The sequence below is a fragment of the Thamnophis elegans genome, chromosome 12, assembly GCF_009769535.1.
Source record: "Thamnophis elegans isolate rThaEle1 chromosome 12, rThaEle1.pri, whole genome shotgun sequence".
NCBI lineage: Eukaryota > Metazoa > Chordata > Lepidosauria > Squamata > Colubridae > Thamnophis > Thamnophis elegans.
Genome location: NC_045552.1, coordinates 9,516,175 through 9,544,107, shown reverse-complemented (window position 1 = coordinate 9,544,107; position 27,933 = coordinate 9,516,175). Strand labels below are relative to the sequence as shown.

Here is a 27,933-nt window from a genome sequence, read left to right as displayed (position 1 = left end):
TTTCCTCCTCCCCCCTCCTGTCCTCCAAAAATGTTTGACCCCAATAATCAGGTAACTCACTCCGCTGTGGTTTTCTCACGGGGCCCTGGTGTTGATAATTTCTCCATTCAGCTTCATCGCCTCTTTGGCTCCAATAGTCAGGGAAATCACCCGCCTGAGGTTTCCTCACGGCCCCTGGCTCCAGCGAAGTTTGTTGAGGTGGTCTCTGGGTGAGTCCAGCATTCCAGCTTGTCTCTATTTCTCTTTGCCCCACTGAAGTTGACCAACGGGGTAGGGGGGAAGGCTCAGGCTGATTGGAAATTTGTAGTTGAAATAAATCTTCGTGCAGAGGTCGGTCAGACGGGCTGGGCTGGTGTAAAGAAAGGTCGGGAGGTCCCAGTTCACTGGAATCCGTCCCTCCAATGGCGCCTTCCTCTTCTCTGGTCGGAGAAGACATTATGTCCCTTCTCGGTAGACGTAAATCTCCTGGAAAGGGATATTATTCAGATCTTGCTTCTTGTCACGCCCCACTCCATTCCATAATTAGGAAAGAAGACCAAGAGACTCCATGGGTTGGAAATCCAAAGTACTTTTACTAATTATAAATGGTAAGCGAGCAGTAGTGAAGCAAGATCTGAATAATATGGCGCGAAAGCAATTGATATATGGCAAAGCCCGTTCCCCCCCTTAGGATCAAAGCTCCAGTCCAATCATAAGTCCTTCAAATGTCAGGTGTGAGATAACTTCAAAAAGACAGGCCAAGATGGAATGTGAAGGCCGTTGATGCAGGCGGGAAACACGTACGCATGCGTAAACCCCAACGACTGGAACATCCTAGAACATTCCTGCAGCAGACCTCCAGCACATCAATTAAAACCCTCCCACATACACGCCCCCCCCTCCCGTTTCATGGCAGCTGAAGCAGCAGCAAAGCAGAAGCTGACAGGTGCTTTTTTCAAGAGGCGACTGGATTTTCTGTTTTTTCTTTGAAGATGTTTCGCTTCTCATCCAAGAAGCTTCTTCATCTCTTTTGGGAAGCGAAGGGTCTTCAAAGAAAAAGCAGAAAGCCCAGTTGCCTCTTGAAAAAAGCACCTTTGGGACAACCATGACCTGGATGACTGAGAAGCTCCATCAACTTTCAATCCTGGTGTTGAATGGACAGACAGATAGACCGAGGTCATCGTGTGAACAGCCAGCTAGACTGATGGATGGATGGACAGGCAGATGGACAGACAGGTGGGCAGAAAGATGGATGGGCTGATGGGCAGATGGATAGGTACAGTGGTGGGTTTCAAAAATTGTTGGAACCTACTCTGTGGGTGTGGCCTCCTTTGTGGGAGTGGCTTGCCAGCCATGTGACCGGATGGGAGTGGCTTGCTTCCCATGTGACCGGATATGAAATTATGAATTAGTACTTAGGTCGGTCCAAGTAGCTATTCAGAAGTTAGTGGTTAGAAGCAATCGTAAAGCAAGATATGGAATTAAAACCAGAAATATTTTGTCGGCTATTTGAAAGGGAGTATAATATATATTTAATTTTACACATGTTAGCAGCTGCTGGAATTGTGTTTGCACAACAGTGGAAAAACAGAGATATGTAAATGAATAAATATTACAATGTGCAGGAATAAATAAATTGACAATTAAAATCAAGAAGGCTTTGAATACTTTTTCACGTGGGATTGGTTTTAGCAATTGCCAACTAATGGAAACAGAAATTAGAAATCCAAAAGTATGAAAGAAAACACCAATTATGTAAGGAAAGGTCCCTAAAATGTATAAGGAAATATTACTAGATCATTATTAATGCGTAGATAACTGCGGGACATTACACACCCACTGGTGGTGGGTTTCAAAATTTTTTGGAACCTCTTCTGTAGGTGTGGCCTGCTTTCCGGGTCCACTGGTGGAACCTCTTCTAACCGGTTCGGTAGATTTGACGAACCGGTTCTACCGAATAGGTGTGAACTGGTAGGAACCCACCTCTGGATAGGTAGATGGATAGATGGTAGGGTAGACAGACGGACAAGTGGACAGATAGGCTGATGGCCTGACAGATGAACAGACCGACAGACAAACAGGTTTTCAGGGTCTCATAATGTAGAGCAGCAATCTGGAGTACATGTGTCCAATTTCCCGTTCTCTTCTCATCTGGACTTTGCCACAGTAATTCGCTTCACTTTTTAAAGAAAAAGCTTCTTCAATCCGCCAAGCATCTAGTGGAAGTCTTGTGCAACCAATAAATTCTGTAATGGGGAGAATCTACATTAAAAATCGAGATGAACACTTTGAAGCTGTTACTAGGCTAGTCTATTATACAGGTAGTCCTCAACTTACAACAGTTTGCTCGGTGACCCTTAGAAGTGGCAACAGCACTGAAAAAAGTGACTTACAACCATTTTTTCACACACTTGTGGAATATTGCAGCATCTCCCATGGCCACGTGATCAAAACTTAGATGTTTGGCTACTGACTCATACTTATGACGGTTGCAGCATCCTGAAGACACATGATCCCCTTTTGCAAGCTTCTGACAATCAAAGTCAGGGGGAAGCCAGCTTCACTTAACAAACATGTTACTAATTTAACAACCGTGTTGCTAATTTAACAACTGCAGTGATTCACTTAACAACAGTGGCAAGAAAAGTCGGAAAATGGGGCAAGACATACTTAACAAATTCCTCATTTAGCAACATAAAGGTAGTACTCAATTGTGGTCCTAAATTGAGGCCCCCCCCCATATTAGAAGTTTAGGTGGGAAAGCCTTTTTAGATCCAGGATGAGCCAACAACTTAGAAAGATTTTCTTTGAGTCCTGGGATAACATGCTTAAAAAAACCTTTTGGGAATGGAGACTCCCAAGCTGCTAAGTGGTAAGCAAGCAAGTAGAAATGGAAGGAAATGGCTTATGAGCAATATCTATTAAACTCTGTATTACACACACTTTATTTTTAAGAGACCCTGAGATTCATCTTCATTTCAATAGCAGTTAGACTTATATACTGCCTCATAGGGCTTTCAGCCCTCTCTAAGCGGTTTACAGAGTCAGCATATTGCCCCCCCAACAACAATTTGGGTCCTCATTTCACCCACCTTGGAAGGATGGAAGGCTGAGTCAACCCTGAGCTGGTGAGATTTGAACAGCCGAACTGCAGAACTGCAGTCAGCTGAAGTAGCCTGCAGTGCTGCATTTAACCACTGCGCCACCTCGGCTTATTTCAAGGAAGCATAAATTCCAGGGAACGGTTAGGTAAGGATTTAATCTCCAATCTTATTTAATGAAAAGAATAACATCGCTGATACTGTGGCCTGGATAAATAAATCATGCTAGGGTAGTCTATGAATCATGCAGTTTTTCATGCTTTTCTTTGGATGCTACTCGCATTCCGATAGCACCATCTAGTGTACAATATCAAGAATATTGAGAACAGCTGCCAGAAGTCTTGATGTCTCATCTTTTTGGACAAGGCAACTAGTGAAAGGCTTTAACTTTTTATCTTTTAAAAAAGAAACAAGGAAGCACCTAAGCCCCCCAAATAAACTTAGGCCAAAATGCAATGTCTCAACCCCACCAAATATAACTGCTCTATCCAGGGATGGGATTGAAAAATTTTAGCAAGTGGTTCTCTGTCCAGTTGCTGGGTGAGTGAGGCATGGCCTCCTCACAGTGGTAGTGGGGGCATTTTTACCCTCCCCAGGTTCCAGAGGCTTTCCTCGAGCCTTCAAGAGGGCAAAAACAGCCTTCTCCGGATTCTGGAGACCTTCCAGAAGCTGGAAATGGTCCTGTTTCCGGACTTCCAGAACTTACAGTAGGCCTGTTTTTTGCCCTCCCGGAGCCTTCATGCACGGTCTGTACTTATCTGCCATGATGAATGGGCCACGTGGAGACTCCTGAAAGTGGTGGGATGGGTGGGGCCAGCCAGTCCTTGACAGAACCAGTTCGGTGAACCAGAAGCAAAATTAGCATCCGATTCGCCTGAACCGGCTGAATTCCATCCCTGGCCCTATCCATTTCTCATTTCGGCGTCATCTTCTCTAGCCCTTGATCTCTCACTCTCCAATTGTGGGATTGTCCCTTGACTATCTCTGGTGTAACATGTCTATATGTACAGTACATCCTGGCCGCAGAAACAGTACATATTTTCAAGAGGGCCTCTGGCTAATTCAGGTCAACTGCGTCCTTTGATTCTGAGGGTTTTGTGTTTGTGTGTGTTAATGATAACTCCGCTGTTTGTTTTGTCAAGACTCCAAAGAAGTTCGGAGTTGAGGAGAAGAAGGCTGCAAAAGCTGTTCGATGGAAGAGAGGCAACAGGATGTTCTAGGGTGGAAGAGAGATTGGCCACAAACGGTCATAATAGTAGTGTAGTCTTCATTGTCACTGTACAAAATAAATACAACGAAATTGCAAAGTAAAGTAAAGGATGTAAAAGTAAAATAAAAAAAAATAAAAGTAAAGAATGGACAGAGAGTAAACCAGGACCCAATTTATGCAAGCAGCACAAGTTTGCAAAGTGCAAGCTGAAATCCAGAATCTCTGGATTCCTCTCCTCCCGCCCCATTTCCCCCTTTGTGCTATCATGGGGTCAGAGCTGGTTGCTTAAAGGAGAACCAGGAGTTGTCATAAAGAGGCAAAACAGGGAAAGAAGATAACTTTTATTTAGTTATTAAATCTATTTATTTATTAAATTTATATGCCTCCCACCTCGCTGTTTGAGGTGACTCTGAGTGGCTTAAAGGTAAAGGTTCCCCTTGCACATATGTGCTAGTCGTTCCTGACTTTAGAGGGCGGTGCTCATCTCTGTTTCAAAGCCGAAGAGCCAGAGCTGTCTGAAGATGTCTCCGTGGTCCAGTGGCCGGCATGACTAAATGCCGAAGGTGTACAGAACGCTGTTACCTTCCCACCAAAGGTGGTTCCTATTTTTCTACTTGCATTTTTTACGTGCTTTCGAACTGCTAGGTTGGCAGAAGCTGGAACAAATTTTTAAGAAGAGATTGGATAACCATTTGTCTGAAGTGGTGTAGGGTTTCCTGCCTAAGCAGGGGGTTGGACTAGAAGACCTCCAAGGTCCCTTCCAACTCTGTTATTCTATTCTAGAATAGAATACAATAGAATAGAATAGAAGAGCCGAGGTGGCGCAGTAGTTAGAGTGCAGTACTGCAGGCCACTTCAGCTGACAGCTAGCTGCAGTTCGGCGGTTCAAATCTCACCGGTTCAAGGTAGACTCAGCCTTCCATCCTTCCGAGGTGAGTAAAATGAGGACCCAGATTGTCGGGAGTGATATGCTGACTCTGTAAACTGCTTAGAGAGGGCTGAAAGCCCTATGAAGTGGTATATAAGTCTAACTGCTATTGCTATTGCTATCTATTCTATCCTATTGCATTCTACTGTATTCTATTGTATTCTACTGTATTCTATTCTATTCACCAAAATGAATATTCTATTCAAGTGTAAGTATAAAAACAGACTAAAATTACAAAATATAAAGTTACAGACTAAATGACCATGGGGTAGAGCGGTTGTGGTGCCTTCTCTGTTACTGCACCAACCACCTCTGGCCTACAGCTTGTCTATCAGGGCCCCAAACCAACTGGGCAGAGGCAGTTTTAAGGCTCTCCCTGAAGGCCTGAAGAGTGAGAGAAGATCTCATCTCCAGAAGCAAGATGTTCCAAAGGGCAGGGACCAGTGATGGGATTCAACCAGTTCGCTCCACTTCGGTTGTTAACTTTCTGAGAAGTTTGGTGAACTGGCTGTTGGAAGAAATCATTAGGGCACAGAACCGATTGTTAAGTTATTTGAATCCCACCACTGGCAGGGACCATGGCAGAAAAGGCTCCTCCATATCCCACCAGCCAAAATCTTTGACTGATGTGGTCCACAGTAGGCCCTTCTATTAGAACAAGTGGGGCAGGCCAGTTCCATTGGGGCAAGACAGTTCCTCAGATATCCTGTACCCACATCAGTAGAGCTGAGGAGTGGTGCAGTGGCCTAGAGGTGGAGCTCTCGCCTCACAATCAGGAGGCTGTGAGTTCGATCCTAGGTAGAGGTACCGTAGATATTTCTCTCTCTGGGCACAATGAGAATATATCTGTGGAACAAAACTCCACATTGGTGACATGAAGGGCATCAGGCCAGTAAACACTCTGCTAGCTCCATCCAGACTCCACAAGGAATTATGGGATCATTAAAAGATGATGATGATAATATCAGTAGAGCTGAGCTGGACTCTGGGAAACTACATGGACATTCCAGATACAATGTTCTAATACTAGGTTACTTTGTTCTTTTAGAAATTTTAGGAACTCAATCACATTAATGCTCATCTGGGCAGTTGTGTTACGGAGTCTCAAACATCCGCACAATTCTACCTTGAAAGAAAGAATCACAACCCTTCCTATCCAAAGACTAGCCAACCCCCAAAAGCAAGTATGGTTCAGGGTCCAATAACGCTGCTTTGCCTGGGAGAAATTCCAAGCTGCAGTGAGAACTGAAAGATCTTGGTGATTTTTTTAATTGCACATATTTTAGAAGCAGAATCCAGTATTATGTGTGCAACACCACCTAAATCAAACTTCTAACTTCTTCCACCCATTTGAAAATATAATGGCCAGATATAATGTCAGCTATTTAGTTGCCAATAACCGTCCTTGACTTATTCCATTATCGCACTTAAATGTTCCCCAGATATACAAACATTTGATTTGGGGGAAAAAAAAACCACGCAGATGTAAACAGAACTTCCCTCTGCTTTTCTGTCCTGTTTGCTAAATCTTCATTTCCAGAAAAGAACAGTGGATCTGAAATTCTATTTGGCTGGTGAGTTAATTCACCTTTATTTTATTTTGCTTTCCACCAGATAATCCAGGGTATTAAATTGTAAAAAATAATATACATTGGGAGGGCAAAGGTAAATTTGAGTTGTAGATATGTTCTCAGCCTTTTCTTTTAACTGACCTTATTGGATGGGGTGGATTAGATAGCATCAGGGTATTCATTCATTTGTTTATTTATTTATTAGTTTGTCAAACATGTACAGGATAGCAGGTCTAAGTAGGGACATGGACATGAAAAAAGAAAATGAGTACAAATAATAGCAATAGCAATAGCAGTTAGACTTATATACCGCTTCATAGGGCTTTCAGCCCTCTCTAAACGGTTTACAGAGTCAGCATATTGCCCCCAACAACAATCCGGGTCCTCATTTTACCCACCTCGGAAGGATGGAAGGCTGAGTCAACCTTGAGCCGGTGAGATTTGAACAGCCGAACTGCAGAACTGCAGTCAGCTGAAGTAGCCTGCAGTGCTGCATTTAACCACTGCGCCACCTCGGCTCTGAGGTGGCGCAGTGGTTAAATAATTGAGGACAGTTGGACAGGGATGTTAGGCACGCTGGTGCACTTATGCACGCCCCCTTTACAGACCGCTTAGGAATGGTGTGAGGTCCACGGTAGACAGTTTAAGGTTGAAGCTGTGGGGGGTTTGAGGATGTAACAACAGAGTCAGGTAGAGCATTCCAGGGGTTGACCATTCTGTTGCTGAAGCTGTATTTTCTGCAATCAAGTTTGGAGCTGTTCACCATGAGTCTGTATTGATTGTTTGCCCGTGTATTATTGAGGTTGAAGCTGAAGTGGTCATTGACAGGTAGGACATTGTAGCAGACAATTTTGTGTGTTATGCTTAGGTCCGACTGCAGGTGACGCAGGTCCAGATTGTCCAAGCCCAAAATTTCGAGCAAGGTGGCATAAGGGATTCTATTGTGAGCAGAGGAGTGGAGGACTCTTCTCGTGAAATATCTCTGGACCCGGTCGATCGTATTAATGTAACGATATACAGTGTGGATTCCAGGCAGATGAGCTGTTTTCAATACTGTCCTACAGTATAAAATAATACATTTGTAGAAAATAATTTGAGGGTGTTTAAGCTGATCTAGTGAATAATTCTCAGGCTGTGTTGCAGTTGAAGTCTTCTAAATCTTGTCTCTATCTTATTTAGTGGAGATGAGAAGCCTGCAGATCAATGTTGCTCAACCTTAGTAATATGAAAACATGTGGACTTCAATTCCCAAGATTCCCTAGCTTGTCATGCCAGATGGGGAATTCTGGTGGTTGAGGTCCACATGACTTATAGTGGCCAAGGTTGAAAAACACTACTTTAGATCTTGATATATTGGAATCCAACTCTCATTATCCCTGATCATTGACCACGATCAATAGAGCTTCTGATTGTTTATGCACTCTGCATGCAAAGCTTCTTTTTCTTTCTTTCTCTTAATTGCAGAAACAAGAGAGAAATGACAAAAATCCTAGATTTTTGCAGATCAGGAATCCCAGCTTACCTCATAAGATGATTGGTTTCAAAGCATTCAATGGTTAGGTTCATAAATCACGTTAGGTTGTAATATGATTTCTTTGCTTGGAATCTGGACCAATTTCAAAACTCAGCTGTGATCATTTGTAAACCATGAAGTAGGGCTTACGTAGTTAAAGTCGTTCTTGTTTTCTTCATAGTGTTTTCTTAAGACATCGAGACATTCAACTATTGTGCTAAGATAATAGCAATGGGCTTTATAATAGACAGGTTTTATATCACTTCAGCAAGATTGCTATGTAGGTATTATAAACCATTAAGTCAACCAACCAATCAATCAGAATAAAGCTGGAAGGGACCTTAGAGGTCTTCTAGTCTAACCCCCTGTTCTAGCAGCAGACTCTATACCATTTCACAGAGTTGGCTGTCCAGTGTCTTCTTAGAAAACCTCCAATGATGAAGCACCCAAAACTTCTGGTGGCATGCTGTTCCACTGGTTAATTGTCCTCACTGTTAGGAAGTTTCTCCTTAATTCCAGGTTGATTTTCTCCTTGGAATAGTTTCCATACATTGTTTCTTGTCATGACTTCTGATGTCTTGGAAAATAAGTTGACACCTCCTCTTCTCTGTGGCAGCCCTTCAAGTATTGGAAGATTGCTATCATGTCTCTCCCTAGTCCTTCTTTTCTCTAGACTGGCCAAACCCAATCCCTTCAAGTGTCCTTCCTATGTTTTAGTCTCCAGGCCTTTTATCATCTTAGTTGCTCTTCTCTGCACTTTTTCCAAAGTCTCAACATCTTTTTTGTAATGTGATGACCAAACCTGGATTCCAGGTGTGGTTTTACTAAGGCTTTATAAAGTGGTACTAATACTTTCACTCTCTGAGGAGGAAAAGTGAGATTCTTGACATGGTCCTAGAAAGCCATGACGAGAAGAATATATGTCAATAAAGTTCACTCCCCAACTGTTCTTGCTAGGTATAACTACATATTGTACAGTTATAGAGACTAATTTGATTCTGAACTTAACAACGGCAGCAAGATTGTTGGTGGCGCAGTACTGGAAGAAGGAAGAATTGCCTACTATTCAAGAATGGACGTTAAAAGTAGTAAACTTAGCAGAGATGACCAAAATCTCAGCATATTTGAAGGACTATTCAGATGAGAAATACAAGCTGGAATGGAGAAGATGGATTGACTACACTCAAAATAAATATCGGACTAAGAAATTTCAATTAGCTTATGAATGAACAAGGAATGTTACAATTTATCTAAAGTTAGCTTAATAAAAGGGGAGTTAAAGTACAAGAGGGAGGTAGGATGCTATAGTTAGTTAGCTTATCTTAGTGTATGATTGTTAAATGTTTATACCCTGTATTTTGCTCTGGGAGGTTGGGGGGAGGTAGGGTTGGAGGGGGGCAGGGTTGGGGTGGAGGGAGGGAAGGGGAAGGGGAAACATTTGTAAAATCTATTAAAACTCTTTAATAAAAAAGAGAGAAGAATATATGTCCACCAAACTACTTCTGAATAGAGAGGGAAATCCATCCCTTTGAGGGCTAGCAATGAAGTGGAAATGATTCTAATTCTATGAGCTGTGAGGAGTAACATGATATTAAAGAAACCCAGAGATGCTTTCCCACAACTAATATTTTACAGAAAACCTGCAAAATTCTTCCCAGCAGCATTACCGAGTTGCTCAGTTTACAGCAGTCATTGCAAATATTATTAATATATTGTATAGATCAGGACTAGTGGAAAACATTTGCTTTTTTAATGACTGTTTCTTGTGAAGCTTCCAACAGAATTGCTGCTGTAGCAGGCCACCCTTTGTTAATTGGCTTTCCCTTTTAGTCAGTGGTGGGTTTCAAAAATTGTTCGAACCTACTCTGTGGGTGTGGCCTCTTTTGTGGGAGTGGCTTGCCGCCCATGTGACCGGATGGGAGTGGCTTGCCGCCCATGTGACCGGATATGAAGATGCCGACGACACTTGTCAGAACCACCTTAAATTACCTCACACACAGCACTGGCACGCATAAGAATAGGATGTCAACTTGTTTTTTAAAAGGCATCTTTGGTTTGCGTTAAAACAACTTCAACACACGCAATGTTCTGATTGCACCACAAACACAGGAGTCATCCTTACCTTTCACAGAGGCACTGAGTTTTATAAATAGGAGCATGATAGTGTAGAATAATCATATCCAAGGACCAGTGGTGGGTTTCAAACAATTTTGGAACCTCTTCTGTAGGTGTGGCCTGCTTTCCGGGTCCACTGGTGGAACCTCTTCTAACCGGTTTAGTAGATTTGACGAAGCGGTTCTACCGAATAGGTGCGAACTGGTAGGAACCCACCTCTGCTTTTAGTTAAACTGATGTGTTGGTCAAAATCCCCTCTTAGTGTATTCCCCATGAATGATGAAGGCCATTGTCAACCAAATGCTTTTCTTTCCCCAGAGTTGGGAATTACATGATCTGATGATGAGGCATTTCCTTTGGATGTTGTTCTTTCAAGGTAAGGAAGCAGGTTTGATTTGCCTCAATCAATATGGTTTAAAATACACCACACTCCATTGCCCTCTCGCTCTATGGCAAAACAGGGTCCAGAATTTGGGTTAATAAGGCTAGAGTTAAGATTAGAACAAATTACATGGAGTCAACTGGGTAGATGATATTTTTTTTGTTCATGTTTGCTCAGGATCTGAAGCAACCTGAACAGCCTGAGACTGGGATACTTAAAGAACCACCTTGTGTTACACACTGGGATAGTAGCTCCTGTGTTTGCCATGATCCATTGATCTCAGTATTCACAGATGGTGATAATGTGTCCAACGCCTTTATGTAGACCAAGCATACATCAATTCTATATGAAGGCTGTAACTACATTTATTAATATAGTTTATTGTAATATATATTAATATAATATATTTAGTTGGCTATAATAACAGAATCTTGCAACTCTGATTCTGCATTCTCCTTCTACTCCTGCATCGATACTCATGTGAATCAGGACACTGTCTGTTGGTTTCCCTCCTTGTAGCTTTGGTAATACCACCACCATACCACTTATATGATATACTGCTTCACAGTGCTTTACAGCCCTCTCTAAGCGGTTTGTTGAGTCAGCCTCAGTGGTGGGTTTCAAAACATTTTTGAACCTACTCTGTGGGTGTGGCCTCCTTTGTGGGAGTGGCTTGCCGCCCATGTGACCTGGTGGGAGTTGCTTGCCGGCCATGTGTTTTCTTTCTTTCTTTCTTCTCCTCTCTCTTCCGTCTCTCTCTCTCTTTCCTTCCTTTTGTCTCTCTGTCCCTTTTTTCTTTTTTTATTTCATCTCTCTCACTCTTTCTTTCTTTCTTTCTTTCTTTCTTCCTTCCTTCCTTCCTTCCTTCCTTCCTTCCTTTCCTTCTCTTTCTCTCTCTGTGTCTGTCTGTCTGTCTGTCTGTCTGTCTCTCTCTCTCTCTCTCTCTCTCTCTCTGTGGCTCTTTGCCTCCCTCCCTCCCTCCCTCCCTCCCTCTGTGTCTCTCTATGTGATTCTCTCTCTGTGTCTGTCTGTCTGTGTGTATCTCTCTCCTCCAGTGGTGGGTTTCAAAATTTTTTAGAACCTCTTCTGTAGGTGTGGCCTGCTTTCCAGGTCCACTGGTGGAACCTCTTCTAACCGGTTCAGGAGATTTGACGAACCGGTTCTACCGAATAGATGCGAACTGGTAGGAACCCACCTCTGGCCAGCCTGTTGCACCCAACAATCTGGGTCCTCATTTTAACCACTTTGGAAGGATGGAAGGCTGAGTCAACGTTGAGCCTGGTGAGATTCGAACTGCCAAATTGCAAGCAGCCAGCAGTCAGCAGAACCAGCCTACAGTACTGCACTCTAACCACTGTGCTATTGTGGCTCCTAATAGATCCTTCCTTATTTCTGCCAAGGTCATCTTCCTTATTGTCTACATAGTGCTTGCATTCTGGAATGCTCTTCCCCTTGAACTTCATGAAGACCTCATGATGGATATTTCAGGCATTTTTGAACATTTGGATTTAATTGAGGCCTTTCCTGGGTGTATATAGTATATGTTGGTTTTCTGCGTCAATACCCAAAAGTTGACCATGATTTCTCCTGTGTTTCTCCAATGTAGGCTTTTGGTGTTATGAAAACCCACTGACGATCAATCCCAATTCCTTGGAGGCCTGGACAGGATCCTGTGTCTTATTCCCATGTCAGATTGAGGAAAGAATAAATTCTAGGAAAATTGTTGCCACCTCTGTGGTTTGGTATTTTCAGCCTGTTTTGAATATGACTGTATTTGACTATGTTGGCAGTGTCTTATATAATAATTCCAGATTCCCAAATGAGCACACATACCTACCAAGTCCCGATTTTCAGGGGCGAGTGAGGTTTGTTGGGGATTTAACAAATGGAAATTGCAGCTTGATGATTACTCAGCTCCAGAAAAAAGACAATGGCACATATGTGATAAAAGTGACTGCAACTGTGGAAAATCAACTTAATCCACAGATACTTCATACTTCAGCTACACTGAAAGTTTCTGGTAAGAACTTTGCAGAATGCTATTCATTTCTTCTCTGACCTGTATAGATATCGGTCCTTAATTTGAACATAACCTCCATCTTTTTGGGGGGCTCAGTTAATGAACCCATAATCCCTTGCACAGTGGAGTACCAGCAACTGAATGGAGCTGAGGGTTTAGTGACTGGATGCCCTTCCTGTCACTAATGTGGAGTTCAAAGCAGATCAGGAGTGGGTTGCTGCCGGCGCTACTGCCAGTTTGCGACCTGCCTGCAACCTGAGTGTGCACCGTTCAATGGAAATTGTTCTCTGCACATGCGCAGTCATTAAAATCCAAAATGGCGGCAGCGAAGGAGCAGCGGGGGAACCGGTTTGGGGGCGTGGCAGGCCTGAATTCCACTACCGGTTCAGCCAAACTGGGCCGAACCAGCATCAACCCCCTTCTGCAGCAGATATATTCTCATTGTGCCCACAGAGGGAAATTATTTGCCTCTACCTAGGATTGAACTCACAGCCTCCTGATTGTGATGTGAGATCTCCAACTCTAGGCCACTGTACCACTCTATATAATCTCCATCATCTTGAAGACTTATTTACAAGGTCTCCATTGAGGGTTTTCCATTCAGAAATGATGTTGAGTTGCTATCACCAAGCAGAGAAAGGTTATAGAAGGCTACTCAAAGAATAGAAATGCATCAGTCTACATCTCACTGTAGACTGGCAGGAAGATGTGATTTATGGAGAATCAAGTTGCTGATGTTCAAGGCATTTCTTGTTGTCTAGGAGCACTTGAAGTTACAAAGCTGTTGTTAGTTGCGAAGTTGTGTCCGACCCATCGCAGCCCCATGGACAACATTCTATCAGGCCTTCCTGTCCTCTACCATCCTCTGGAGTACATTTAAGCTCATGCCTACTGCTTCAGTGACTCTATTCAGCTACCTCATTCTCTGCTGTCCCCTTCTTCTTTTTCCCTCAATTGTTCCCAGCATTTGGCTCTTCTCCAATGAGTCCTTCCTTCTCATTAGGTGGCCAAAGTATTGGAGTCTCATCTTCAGGATTTGGCCTTCTAAAGAGCAGTCAGGGTTGATCTCCTCTAGGACTGACCGGTTTGATTGCCTTGCAGTCCAAGGGACTTGCAGGAGTCTTCTCCAGCACTGTAGTTTAAAGGCCTCCATTCTTTGGCGCTCAGCTTTTCTTATGGTCCAACATTCACAGCCATACATTACAACTGGGGAAACCATAGCCTTGACTGTGCACACAAAAATATCTAAAATATCTGGCTTTGAGTAGCACTGGCTTTCCAACCCTTTCAACCTGATTTCATTATCCTGTTGCATTAATGAACACACCATTTAGCATGTTGCAGTCCCATACTGAATGTACCAGCATTCTTATTTATCAGGCCAGAGTTTTTCTTCCTATTTTAAATCCCTTTTTATTTTCTGGATACAGAGTTGTTTCCAATTCCCAAATTGGAAATCTTGAAATGTCAAGAAAGATGGGCCCTGCAGGTGGCTTGTTCTGTGCCTATGCATTGCCCAGAAGAGTCAATAAGAATGAATTTCAAAGGCCTAGAGAAGTATTTGACTGCAGAAATTATGATGACGGACAATGGAATACTGCGGAAGATAGCCACCATTCAACCAATTGCGAGACCTCGGAGGAAAGCAATCACTTGCCAATTGAGCAACAAGGACATGTCACAGAAATCATCCATCACTCAGGAGCTAGACATGAAAAGTGAGTGTGAAGTTGAGAAGAATTGAGCAACCTTGGTAGTTTTTTCTGACAAGAGTAGACAATTCAAGTCACATCTCCCCAAGCTTGATTCCAGGTTATGAATATGGCTATGAAGATATATATATATATATATATATATATATATATATATATATATATATGTATGTATGTATGTATGTATGTATGTATGTATGTATGTATGTATGTATGCACGCACCGTATATACTCGAGTATAGGCCGACCCGAATATAAGCCGAGGCACCTAATTTTACCACAAAAAACTGGAAAAGTTATTGACTCGAGTATAAGCCTAGGGTGGGAAATGCAGCAGCTACCGGTAAATTTCAAAAATAAAATAGATACCAATAATGTTTTTGAATATTATTTCAAAGAAAAACAGTAAACTAGCGGTGTATTCAATGAAATACTTCACTCACCTCATGATGCTGATGTCCCGCTATGATGATGATGTCCCGTGCAGCCGCGGGAGCGATGTCCCGCCTCCTATGACACACGGCACAGTGATTCCTATCATTGGATCACTGTACCAGAGGAGGTGGGACATCGCTATGTGGCTGCTTGCCATAACAAGGAGGAGGTGGGACATCGTTGCAGAGCGGCAGGAGGGGGAGGAAGGGGAATCGTAAGACAGCCCTGCATTACATTAGAACGTGAGGAGGGGGGATGGTGCGGTGCGCGCTGCGCGGCAAACTGACACAGAGGGAGGGGAAACTCACAGGGGCACTGGGCCATTCACGAGTGTCACCCAGCGGCATGGCCCCGCCCCTTTTTCTCCTCCATTTCGGGCAAATTTTTCACTGACTCGAGTATAAGCCGAGGCGGCTTTTTTCAGCCCAAAAAGTGGGCTGAAAAACTAGGCCTATACTCGAGTATATACAGTATGTATGTATGTATGTATGTATGTATGTATGTATGTATGTATGTGTGTGTGTGTATATATATATATATATATATATATATATATATATATATATATATGTAGACATTTGACATGATCTCTTTCAGGGTCATTAAAAAAAATACAGAATGACTTGTCAGAATTTGTTGCATAAATTCAAATCCAGAAGCACACACAGATAACTGATTCAGCTGGATTCACTAACTTAAGAATAGATGAATGAATGTACAATACCAACAGGTGGTTCTTCCAAGTAAACACAAGGCAGGAGAGTTACAGGCAAACACAAACAGTTAGCTTCATTTCAGTAGACAAACCCAGACAGACTTCTAGTTTACTTCACAGAGCAGTAGACTACATAAGCTTCTGTTTCAATTCTCTGCACAGACCCAGATCTGTTTAAGCTCCCATTGGTTGACTTAGTTGCTATGATTATTCATTGGCTGATCTTGTTCCCAGGTCTCTCCCAGTCATGAATATTTTGACATGACTGCATTTGGGGGAATATACATTATGTTCTGAAATATTATCACTGTTTTGTTTTCTATACAAAATCACCCACTCTAACCTGTTGGCTTTCCCCCTCCAGATTGTCCCAATGATGTCCAGGTTTTTGTTGTGAACAATCTGCCCATAAAAGAAGGAGATATTGTCACTTTGAACTGCTCTGTGGGTAGCAATAGCTCTAGTACCATCTGGTTCAACTGGTGGATGAGTGATCTCCATGTAGCTAATTATAAATACAGCAGTTCACAGCTGTTGACCTTCCCTGCGAGGTTTGGACCAGTGGCATCTTACAAATGTGAAGCATGCAATACGTATGGCTGCACTTCATCTCCACTGCTCACTGCGGATATCTTCTGTGAGTATTGTCAATTAGTTAATTAGTGGAAAGCCCTGAAACATCAATGACTGGCAGAAACAGCATGTTCAGGAGATGAAGCCGCTAGAGGAGGAAGATTGTAGGTACCTCTCAATCGGTGTGAGTTAAGTGGCACCCAAGTGCAATGGGATTTTCCTTGACCTATTTAGATAGCAGAAAAATCACAACATATCATGGGTTAAGTAATAAAGGTTTGGTGCCCTTACTGGAGTGTTATGGCCCAGCAGTAGCCGTTGGAGCTGCCACCAGACTCCAATAGCGAGGGACCCTATGAGTTGGCTCTGGAGGATGTGGAGGACCCTGGACAGGGTTCCGACTCCGAGCAGAGCACAGAGAGGCTGGTTTGGCCACCAGGAGGCACCTGAGCCTTGGACCAGTGGGGAGGAGACAAGGGAGTGTGATCCGGATGTCAGCAGTGGGGAGGAGCCAAGGGAGTTGTTCCTGAATGCTCGGCACTGGAGAGCTATTAGGCGTAAAGAACAGTTGCGCAGTGACTTCCTGGGAGGAGCCTACTGGTGGAGGCTGCAAAAAATCAGCTGCCTCCGAATTCCTGGCTACGTACCTGTTTAGAGGATCTTCCATCTGACGTCTTATCAGGTTTTCTTATCCTTCAGGCAAGAAGGAAAGAAGAAACTGTTTTGCTGGCAAATGCTCTTCGATTTTTGCAGCTTTTGTGCTTGCAAGGAAAGGGGGGCTAGCCCAAGGCAGAACGGCTGTCCGTGCTGGGAACTTCAAACTGCCTTGTGCAGGACAAAGTAGGTCTCTCCCACTCTGCTCAAAGTTTTGTTTGATTTATTCTTATCACGAGCTGAATCCGTTTACTGCGTGGACAATAATTGTTTATCAACATTTTAGCTTCTTTTCTTTTTCTCCTCCGAAAAATTATTTACTCAGAGGCTTCTAAAATGGCGCCGAGCAGGCTGGTTTCTCCGGTAATAACGAACACTTTTTACTAATCCTCACAAGAATTCAAAACAAAAGAGATTGCTTATCATTTGTTTTTGGTTTCACAACAGAAGAATTTTACTCCTTCATTAACCTTGCTTATTTGGAAGTTAAATGGTGATGAATCTGCTGAATGGTCTTGTTACAATGTTTACTCACTGAAAGTTTTGCCAAGCCTTAAACTTCAAAACAAAAGCCTCTTTACTTAAAGCTGTATATTCAGGCAATAGAGTTTTATTAACTGCAGGCAGATAAATTTTGAAATGGCCTCAAAACCAAATATTAACTTGAAGTCGTCACCCTCTACTTCCAGGGGCACATCCTCAGTGCCTGGCACAAAGCTGCAGCCTCCGCTTCCTACACCCCCTGCTGGGGATGTGTTAACGAAAGAATTTTTCCTGAGTAATCTAAGCGAGGCTCTTAACGCACAGACAATTAAAATGGAAGATAAGTTTAGAGATAATAGAGAGGTGGTAAAGCAGGAGAGAAAAGAGGAAATAAAAGAAATGAAAGAAGAAATTAAAAGTGAAATAAAAGGACTTAAACAGGAGCTGTATGAGAAATTTGATGCTAAGGTTGATAAAATTAGAGACGACATGCTGAGTCTTGTAACTGTATTAACAGAACATATTTCTGGAGTGGAAGATACTCTAGAGGTTCTTAATGATGCCAATGCTAATTTGACATTGAAAACAGAGGTGGTGGAACAAAAAGTGGAAAATGCTGAAAAAGAAATTATTATGATACAGTACCGACAAATGGAGTTCGCATTAAGAGTAAGGGGGCTGCGTGAGGAGAAACAGGAGAACCTGAAACAGATCCTATCGGAAGCTTTTGACCGCCTGATGGGAAGACCAGGGACCAATCAAGTCTGGCAAATTGACAAAGCTTACCGCGTTAACTCCTGGCTGGCAAAGCAGAAGCAGCTTCCTCGAGACATCGTTATATATTTTACTACAAGAGAGTTTAGAAATATGGTACTGCAAGCATCTTACAATACTAAGCTTCAAATTGGCGGTCAAGACCTGGCTGTTTTGAAAGAGATACCACCTCAAATGTTAAGAGCCAGGAGAGACTACGCTTTTTTGGTCGAAGAACTCAGAAATCGCCAGATACAGTATAGATGGGATGCACCATTTGGCATCATATTTACATTTGATAAGCAAAGGTACCGCCTCAACTCTGTATGGAAAGCCCGAGATTTTTATTATAATATATTGAAGGCCGGACACCCTGCACCATCTGGACCTAGAGAAAGACCACAAGAAGGACAGGATAGACAGCAAACTACACAACCACCAGACAAGATGGAGCATCTCTCTTCTCTAGAAGTGCAAGGTGCTATGGAACCAAGACCTAGCCGCATGACTACTAGACGTATGGAGAAACAAGCTAAAAAGCAACAGCATCAACAATCATCGGCCATCGATCAAGGATCTACAACAACAAATCTGGAAGTAATGGGAGGAGCTAGACCTAAGGTTAAACAGGCCGTGCAGGAAGCTCTAAAAATGCTTCAACCAACCAAAGATGACAACTAAGATTTTAACATGGAATGTCAACGGACTGAACTCTCCACAGAAGAGGAAGAAAATATTTCATTATCTCAAACAGTTTAAGAACGATGTAATTTGTTTGCAAGAAACTCATATCAAGTCAACTGATCAAAAATATTTGATCAACTCAAAACTTGATCAACATTTTGCAGCTTCTGCTATGGAAAAGAAGAATGGTATAGTTGTATACTTAAGAAAAGATATGAAAGCTGAATTAATAGAAGCAGATCCCTTCGGAAGATATATTGCTTTAGACTTAATCTTAGAAGGGAAAAAGACATTACTTTTGGGAATTTATGCTCCCAATCAACAGCAAGATAGATTCTATAGAAATCTTCATGCTAAACTAGTACAGTGGGACTATAGTTCCTGTATACTATTGGGTGACTGGAATGGAGTGATAGACACTAAGAGAGATAAGAAGATTTCCCGCCTAAATACCAAGATGCGAGCAAAGTTACCCAAATCTTTCTTTGACATTATGGATGATTTTGAATTGAGAGATATTTGGCGAGAAAGAAATGCAGAGGAATGTGACTTCACTTTCTTCTCGGACAGGCATCAATCCCTCTCAAGGATTGATTTTATCCTAACCACTAATGATTTGCTTTCTAGGGTCAAGAAAACAAAGATTGCAGCTAGGGTCCTTTCGGACCATAACCCAGTTTGGATGGAGTTGGGAAGGGTAGTGCAGGCAAGAAGGTCTTGGAGATTGAATGAAAACTTATTTAGATATGAAAAGTATATTAATGATTGTAAAAAATTACTATCTGAATATTTTGTTTTGAATATGAATAAGGGTACATCTATGGAATTTGTATGGGACGCAAGCAAAGCGTACATGAGAGGAGTTTTGATGAATATAAATAAAACACATAGAAATAAGCAAGGGTTAAAACGAACAGAACTGGAAGAGGAAATTAAGAGAAAAGAGCTGGAGTTAACAATGAACCCAGACGATACAAAGGTTAAGGAAGCTATTAACATATTAAAATCTCAATTTGACATGTTGATCTCTGACCAGGTGGCTACTAATCTATTATATGCAAAACACAATACTTTTTGTAATGCAAACAAACCTGGCAGATGGTTAGCTTATCAGATTAGGAAAAAAAGGAAAACTCGAAATATATCTAAACTGATTTACAGAGGGAAGGAGGTGTTTCAACAGGAAGAGATTCAAAAGGCTTTCTGGGAATTTTTTACAGAACTGTATAAAGGGGATAAAATTAATGGTTTAGACATAGACAAATATTTAGACAAAGAGAAAATACCTTCAGTTAGAGAAGAACACAGGCAAAAATTGAATCAACCAATAACCTCGGGGGAAATCCTGCAGGTAATTAAGCAATTAAAGTCAGGGAAAGCACCAGGTACAGATGGCTTGACAGCGGTTTACTATAAAAACTTACAGTTAGAAATGGTAGAACCTCTTAGAGAATTATTTAATATGATTCAAACGGAAGGTAAAGTCCCTCCATCTTGGAAGACAGCGTTTATATCTTTGATACCCAAAGAAGATCAAGATACTACTCAACCCAAAAATTATAGACCTATTTCATTACTGAATGTAGATTATAAAATTTTTACTAAAATATTAGCAAATAGGTTAATGTTGGTCACTCAACAATTGATACATACGGACCAAACAGGTTTTATACAAGGGAGACAGATGAAAAGTAATGTTAGATTAATTATTAATGCATTAGAATATTTGGGAAAGAACAATCAGATCCCTGCTGCGTTTATATTTTTGGATGCTGAGAAGGCCTTTGATCGAGTTAACTGGCAATTTCTGTTGAAGATACTGCAAAAAGTGCAGATAGGAGATAATTTTTTACAGTCAATTAAAGCAATATACCAACAGCAAACAGCACAAATCATAGTCAATGGAAGTCTAACAGACTCTTTTCAAATTGGAAAAGGTACAAGACAGGGCTGTCCTTTGTCCCCATTATTGTTTATTATAACTTTGGAAGTATTGTTGAATAAAATACGGGGCTTGGATGGTTTAAAAGGGATCAAGATTAGGCAGCAAGAATATAGAGTCCGCGCTTTTGCAGATGATTTGGTCATAATATTGGAACAACTGCAGGAATCCAGTATGGTTTTAATGAATATGATTAATCAATATGGTAAAGTGTCAGGCTTTAAAATAAACTTAGGAAAAACCAAAATATTAGCTATAAATATGAATATTAAACAAAAGGAAGAATTAGGAGTGATGCTAGGATGTGAGGTAGTTAAAAAAGTCAAATATCTTGGAGTTAACATTTTAACTTCAAATGGGAAATTATATAAGCATAATTATGAACCACTTTGGCATAGCATACAGACAGAGATGAAAAAATGGGAGAAATTGCACTTATCTTTGCTGGGTAGGATAGCGGCAGTGAAAATGAACATTTTACCAAAATTTTTATTTCTCTTCCAAATGTTACCTATACTTAAAAAAGATGCGAACCTTTTAGAATGGCAGAAGGGTATCAACAAATTTGTGTGGGCAGGAAAGAAGCCGAGGGTAAAGATGAAAATAATGCAAGATGTACGTGAGAGAGGAGGATTGAAACTACCTAATTTAAAACTATATTATGATGCAGTGGCATTATCTGTAATTAGTGATTGGGTTCACTTAACCAATGATAGAATATTGAACATTGAGGGACACGATCTGGTATTTGGTTGGCATGCTTACCTGTTATTCAACAAAAAATTGGATAAGAACTTTAAAAGTCATATTTTAAGAAATGCTTTATTGCGGGTCTGGAAGAAATATCAATATAAATTAAATGACAAGATACCCATGTGGGCAATTCCTAGACACGCAATTGAAAATATGAATACAGCACAAAAACATGACAGAACTACCTACAGACAGCTTCTTACCTCGGAAAGGGGGGTATTACAATTAAAATCTTTAGAGGTATTAAAAGAGGAGAAGGTAGTTCAAACATGGTTCCAGTATGGGCAATTACAGGCTAGGTGGAAAATAGATCAAAAAATTGGTTTTATTCAAGTTGAGGATAATCTGTTTAAACAAATAAGAGATCAAAGCTTAATGCATATAAAGAGGATATATAATGTATTAATACAGATGGATTTGGAAACAGAATTAGTTAAAGATTGTATGATAAAATGGGCTCAAAATATTGAGGAACCAATAATGTTGGATACATGGGAAAGAATCTGGGTAAGAAATGTGAAATTTACACAAGCTCAAAATCTGAGAGAAAATTTTTACAAGATGCTCTATAGATGGCATTTAGATCCTAAAAAGTTGGCTTCTATGTATCCGAATGTACAGCCTAAATGTTGGAGGTGTGGTTCTCTCGATGCTACATACTATCATATATGGTGGACCTGCCAAAAGGTTAAGGCATTTTGGATAAAAATATGGTGGGTCATGCAAAATGTTTTTAAAAGAAGGATAAAGTTTAGTCCTCAGTTATTTTTACTAGGTATATGTACTGACTTTACAGTGGTAGAGACCAATTTGATTCTGCACCTGATAACTGCAGCAAGACTGTTGGTGGCGCAATATTGGAAGAAGGAAGACTTGCCTACAATCCAAGAATGGACATTGAAAGTAACAAACTTAGCTGAAATGGCTAAAATATCGGCATATCTCAAAGATCATTCAAATGAGAGATATAAACGAGACTGGAAAAAATGGATTGATTATATACAAAATAAATACGGGACTAAGAAATTCCAGTTAGCCTATGCTTAAGATCAGAAATGATTTAAACTGTTAAAAGTCAGTTCAGTAAGAAGAAGCTAAGGTCAATCTAGAATGTCATTAATTTCTTTATTTCTTTTTTTCTCAATAGATTTTAGACTGTGTTAGTTAAAAATCTATACCGTGTACGGGTTCTGGGAAGTCGGGGGGGGGAAGGAGGAGGGGGGGTGGGGGGGGGTGGAGGGAGGGAGGGGTACACACAACAAAAAAATTGTACTTCAATGTCTTAATGATTGACAAATGATGACATATTTGGGTTTTTTTTAAAGAAAAAATAAAAAAGTTCTGTTTTAAAAAAGAACAGTTGCGCAGTTACAGGAGGTAATTGCACTCAGCTGGTGGTAATTAGGCTCCTCTCAAGACTATAAAAGGAATACTTGTGCACATGCCCCTTTTGCAGGAGTCAACGCGTTAACTAATGTTGGAGAACTGTAGTGTTAGCTTGGCAGGCTGGATTGCTGCCAAGGCTTGTCTGTGCTGGTTTGCTGCCAAGGACCTGTCTGTCTGTTAATAAATTCCGTAAAGTATCTTTGGCTCGGCGTGCTTTGGTGTGGGACGAGGGGGGTCAGAACACTGGAGAGACTCACCTGGCACCTGTACTCTCTGTGTGTGTATGTGTGCTTTTGAGTTATTGTTGGCTCCTGGTCTCTACCTGGGCTACTCCTTGCATTTTTCTTGACAAAATTTCAGAAGGGTTTTGCCATTACCTTTGTCCTAGGGCTAAGAGAGAGTAACTGGCCCAAACTGGCCCAAAGATGATTAAGGGATTGGAGGCTAAAACAGATAAAGAACAGTTGCTGGAACTCGGTATGTCTAGTCTGATGAAAAGAAGGACTAGGGGGGTGACATGAGAACAGTATTCCAACATCTCAGGGGCTGCCACAAAGAAGAGGGAGTCAAGCTACCCTTCAAAGTACCTGGAGACAGGACAAGAAACAGTGGGTGGAAACCAGTAGTGGGATTTAGCCAGTTCGCACCTCTTCGGGAGAACCGGTTGTCTGTGCTGGTTTGCTGCCAAGGACCTGAGCAGTTTGATGAACCAGTGAAATCATTAGGGCAGAGAACCAGTTGTTAAATTATTTGAATCCCACCACTGGAAACTAATCAAGGAGAGAAGCAACTTAGGACTAAGGAGAAATTTCCCGACAGAACAATTAATCAGTGGAACAACTTGCCTCCAGAAGTTTTGAATGCTCCAACACTGGGCGTTTTAAAGAAGAGATTGGATAACCACTTGTCTGAAGTGCTGTAGAGTTCCTTGCCTAAGCAGGGGGTTGGACTAGAAGACCTCCAAGGTCCCTTCCAACTCTGTTATTCTGTTAAGGTCACCAAACTGGCTTCCTGCCTAAGGCAGAATTCACGATCTTCTGTTTTCTAGCCCAGTGCCTTAATCACAATACCAAACTGGCTCTCCCCTGCCACATATTTCAACCACAGTCCTAGTCTTCTTAGAACTTCACCATCTTATTGCTACCTACAGAGGATTTGCACAGTCCTAAGTGGAACCAGCTTATCTACAGTTATAGCCAGTACTATGCTGGTTGATGTTAAACAACCAGTTCCATATTCTCCATTGCTACCACTGCACCATGTTGCCAGCCACTACATAGCTGATCAGCGTATTAGGTGTCCTGGCTCAGTTCTGTTCTCATCTGACTTGCAAAATTCAGAAAATTTAACAATTAGTTTTACAAGCCAGTATGAGTCAGGTCTAACCCATCCTTGGTTCCAATGCATGAAACTGAAGCGAAAGCCAATGGTTTTGCAACTGGTGATGCTAATCTTATGGCTTTGGTTTTTATCTTGTTGCAGTTGCTCCCAGGAAAGTCAGAATTCAGAAAGATCCAAGAGGCCAGATTGATGAAGGCATGAATGTTGTGTTGCATTGCGATGTGGGTGAAGCAAATCCCACAAATCTCTCTTATACGTGGTATAAAGATGGGGAAATGATTTTATGGAATTCTCCCCATGCACACTTGAACCTTACAAACATAGATCCAGCACAATCTGGCAGATACTGGTGTGAAGCCAGTAATAGTATGGGCAAGACACCTTCTCCATCAATCGCACTTCACATTATCTGTGAGTAAAAGCATGAGATGCCAATGGATTTATGATAAGGCCTGTTTACTGTTACTAACCACTGGTGATCAGTGTTTGGGTAGCTTTAGGTTGTTGTTGTTAGTTGCGAAGTCATGTCCAACCCATTCCTCCAGGCCTTCCTGATCTCTACCATCCCCCGGACTCCATTTAAGCTCACGCCGACTACTTCGGTGACTCCATCCAGCCACCTCATTCTCTTGTCATCCACTTCTTCTTTTGCCCTCCATCGTTCCAAGAATTAGGCTCTTCTCCAATGAGTCCTTCCTTCTCATTAGGTGGCCAAAGTATTTGAGTTTCATCTTCAGGAGCTGGCCTTCTAAAGAGGATTGATCTTCTCTAGGACTGACCAGTCCAAGGGAGTCGCAGGAGTCTTCTCCAGCGCCATAGTTCAAAGGCCTCCATTCTTTGACGCTCAGCCTTTCTTATGGTCCAGCTTTCATAGCCATCCATTGCAACTGGGAAAACCATAGCCTTGGCTATACACACTTTTGTTGGCAGGGTGATGTCTCTGGTTTTTTTAGTATGCTGTCTAGAATTGCCATGGCTTTCCTCCCCAGGAGCAAGCCTCTTTTAATTTCTTGGCTACCATCCCCATCTGCGGTGATCTTGGAGCCCAGGAAAGTAAAATCTGTCACTACCTCCATTTCTTCCCCATCTATTTGCCACAAATTGAGAAGGGTGGATGCCATCATCTTAGCAGAACACATATAGGAGTTGGAGGTTAAGTTTCCCTTTCTTGGCCACTAAGACGGGACTTAAAACGTGATTAAAAATGGGCAGCTGATGAATGGAAGCCACATTTATCACAAATAAAATGCTTGTATTTTCAGATATATACATGTCATGATTTGAAAAACCTTTTCAGTTTGTGATTTTCAAAGGCAGAGAAAGCCATACAAAGAGAGGTTTCAAAACCAGTGTATTGTAGTACTCCCTACTGTGAGAAGATACTAACACTGCCTCTATCATAAACAATAAGCCCAAAACACCATTAGACTGTGTCTGGCATGAGAAATATGTGTCTTCCAGATTTGGGCAACATTAATTATACCATGAAGTTGTTTCTGATTCCTAGCTACTACACAGATATTCTCTATGAGATGTTTCATCTAACATCTTAGTATCTTCTGGTCCAAGATACTAAAAATGTCATTAAAAAAAATAGGACACAGCATGTTTTCAAAAGTTGCCTATTCTTAATGTGCAACATTTAGATGGGCTACATAAATATTTGTAAATCATAATGATTTGTCTATTGCAGGTTTCCATTGTGATGAAAATCCAATAAGCATAGTCCCTAAAATTTTGTCTGCTTGGGAAAAATCCTGCGTGGTGATTCCGTGCCATATTAACCAGATGCTCAGTTCTGGAACAGTCAATGTCACAGGCATAGTGTGGAATTTTAAGCCTTTGGGAAAGCATACCTGGAGCGAGGGGGAAACTATCCTGTTGTATAACAGTTCTCAAACCTCTGGAACCATCACAACTGTATCTGAGGATGCTTTACCAAGCCGGACATGGTTCATTGGGAATTTAACAAATAGAGATTGCAGTTTGTTGATCAGTCCAGTGCGAACACTTGACAGTGGCATATATAAAGTAAAGACGACTGTTTCCGTTGACAAATACCCATGGCAATTCAAGCGGTCCCTTAGTGCTTCACTGAATGTTACAGGTAAGAAATGTTCAGTCTGAGTCTCACCTGACAGAAAGCTCTGGTTTTTATGTCCATGTATTCCCCACCCCCCCAAAGAAGCATCTTTGATAATTGGTAGCTTCTAGTATACAAGTTAATGCAAAGTTAAGCCAGATGACGTGTTCTCACTACGTTTTTTTAATACATCTTGGTTCCCATCAATTTTCTATCTCTTGTTGTCTTAAAAAAAAACCCTCACCTCTCTTGTCTACATTTTGGATCATCTTCAAAGCTTCAGGTCACAGGAAAGATAACAGAAACAGATTTCAATTCATCACAGAATCGTAGGGTATTCATCCCAAAGCACTTAGCTGAATGTCTGTGCAGATTCTCAGTCATCCAGGTCATGGTTGTCCCAAAGGTGCTTTTTCAAGAGGCAACTGGACTTTCTGGTTATTCTTTGAAGATGTTTCTCTTTTCACCCAAGCATCAGCTCCTCCTCCTCCTCCTCCTCCTCCTCCTCCTCCTCCTCCTTCCTCTTCCTCTTCCTCTTCCTCTTCCTCTTCCTCTTCCTCTTCTCCTTCATCTCCTCCTCCTCCTTCTTTTTCTTCTTCTTCTTCTTCCTCTTCCTCTTCCTCTTCTTCATCTCCTCCTCCTCCTCCTTCTTCTTCCTCTTCCTCCTCCTCCTCCCCCCCAGCAAATGGTGAAAACCCAGGTTGTTTTGTCCATTTGTCAATGTAATGGGCAAACCCAGAAAAAGAATTAATTCACTAGTCATGTAATGAATAAAATAAACAGTTTGGTTTGGTAATCACATGTAAATTGATTGTTAAATTCATTTGTTTTCTGGGTTTGAACAATCTATTTTGTATGGATTTTGCTAGGCTTATAGACTGCTCCAGTTATCAACAACTGTGTGAAATATATATCCTAACACCCATAAATTGGTTTAAAAACAGGGTTATAAAAAGAAAACAGATCAGTAATACTATACAAACTACATATAACCCCAGGGACAATAATTAAGATAACTAACAATTAGAAGAGTTTCATTGTCAGAGAGAACAAGATCATGGCCTCCTCATTTATATTCTCTTCTTATGGTTCTAATTTCAGCATCTTTTGTGCTTAGTCTAAAAGAGGGCTATTAATTTTGCTTTCTCATTTGCAGAGTCACCCCCACAGCCCATTCTGAAAATTGTTCCTGTGAACACCCAGGAGAAGAAGATAACCAAAGTGATATGTGCGGTACCTTACCATTGCCCTCACAAGCTAGTAAACTTGACTTTGAATGGTTTAGAAGAGGAACGTTTTCTGCAACAAAAAAGGAAGGTTGGAAGTGGAGTGATTCTGACTTCCCTGAGCTTTGAACCAACGTGGGAGGACGATGGGAAAATGCTGAGCTGTTTGTTCAAGTCAGGGGCAGAAGTGTTATCTCAGAACACTGTGAAGTTGGACGTGAAATGTAAGTGTGCAGCGGAGAAGGAAATTGCCCTTTTGAATGATGGTGCAATCAGGACAGAATTTGGGGCTAGAAGCTTAGGAATCTACCTAGCAAATGAACAGAAGGCCTCCAAGCATAGCATGGTTAGTTCTGAAACTAATGTAGTCATAT

The 27,933-nt window shown here is 41.5% G+C and overlaps 1 protein-coding gene across 1 annotated transcript in view; it reads left to right on the top strand.

The window, feature by feature from the left end:
* Nucleotides 1-6,684: 6,684 nt before the first annotated feature.
* LOC116515591 overlaps nucleotides 6,685-27,933 on the top strand; it is a 58,764-nt gene continuing 37,515 nt past the window's right edge. The window contains exons 1-8 of the mRNA XM_032227713.1: nucleotides 6,685-6,792; nucleotides 10,736-10,793; nucleotides 12,406-12,819; nucleotides 14,250-14,537; nucleotides 16,046-16,318; nucleotides 24,392-24,661; nucleotides 25,944-26,357; nucleotides 27,490-27,783. Coding sequence (XP_032083604.1) covers nucleotides 10,757-10,793; nucleotides 12,406-12,819; nucleotides 14,250-14,537; nucleotides 16,046-16,318; nucleotides 24,392-24,661; nucleotides 25,944-26,357; nucleotides 27,490-27,783 — 1,990 coding nt within the window. The 5' untranslated portion in view covers nucleotides 6,685-6,792; nucleotides 10,736-10,756. The remainder of the gene's footprint in view (nucleotides 6,793-10,735; nucleotides 10,794-12,405; nucleotides 12,820-14,249; nucleotides 14,538-16,045; nucleotides 16,319-24,391; nucleotides 24,662-25,943; nucleotides 26,358-27,489; nucleotides 27,784-27,933) is intronic.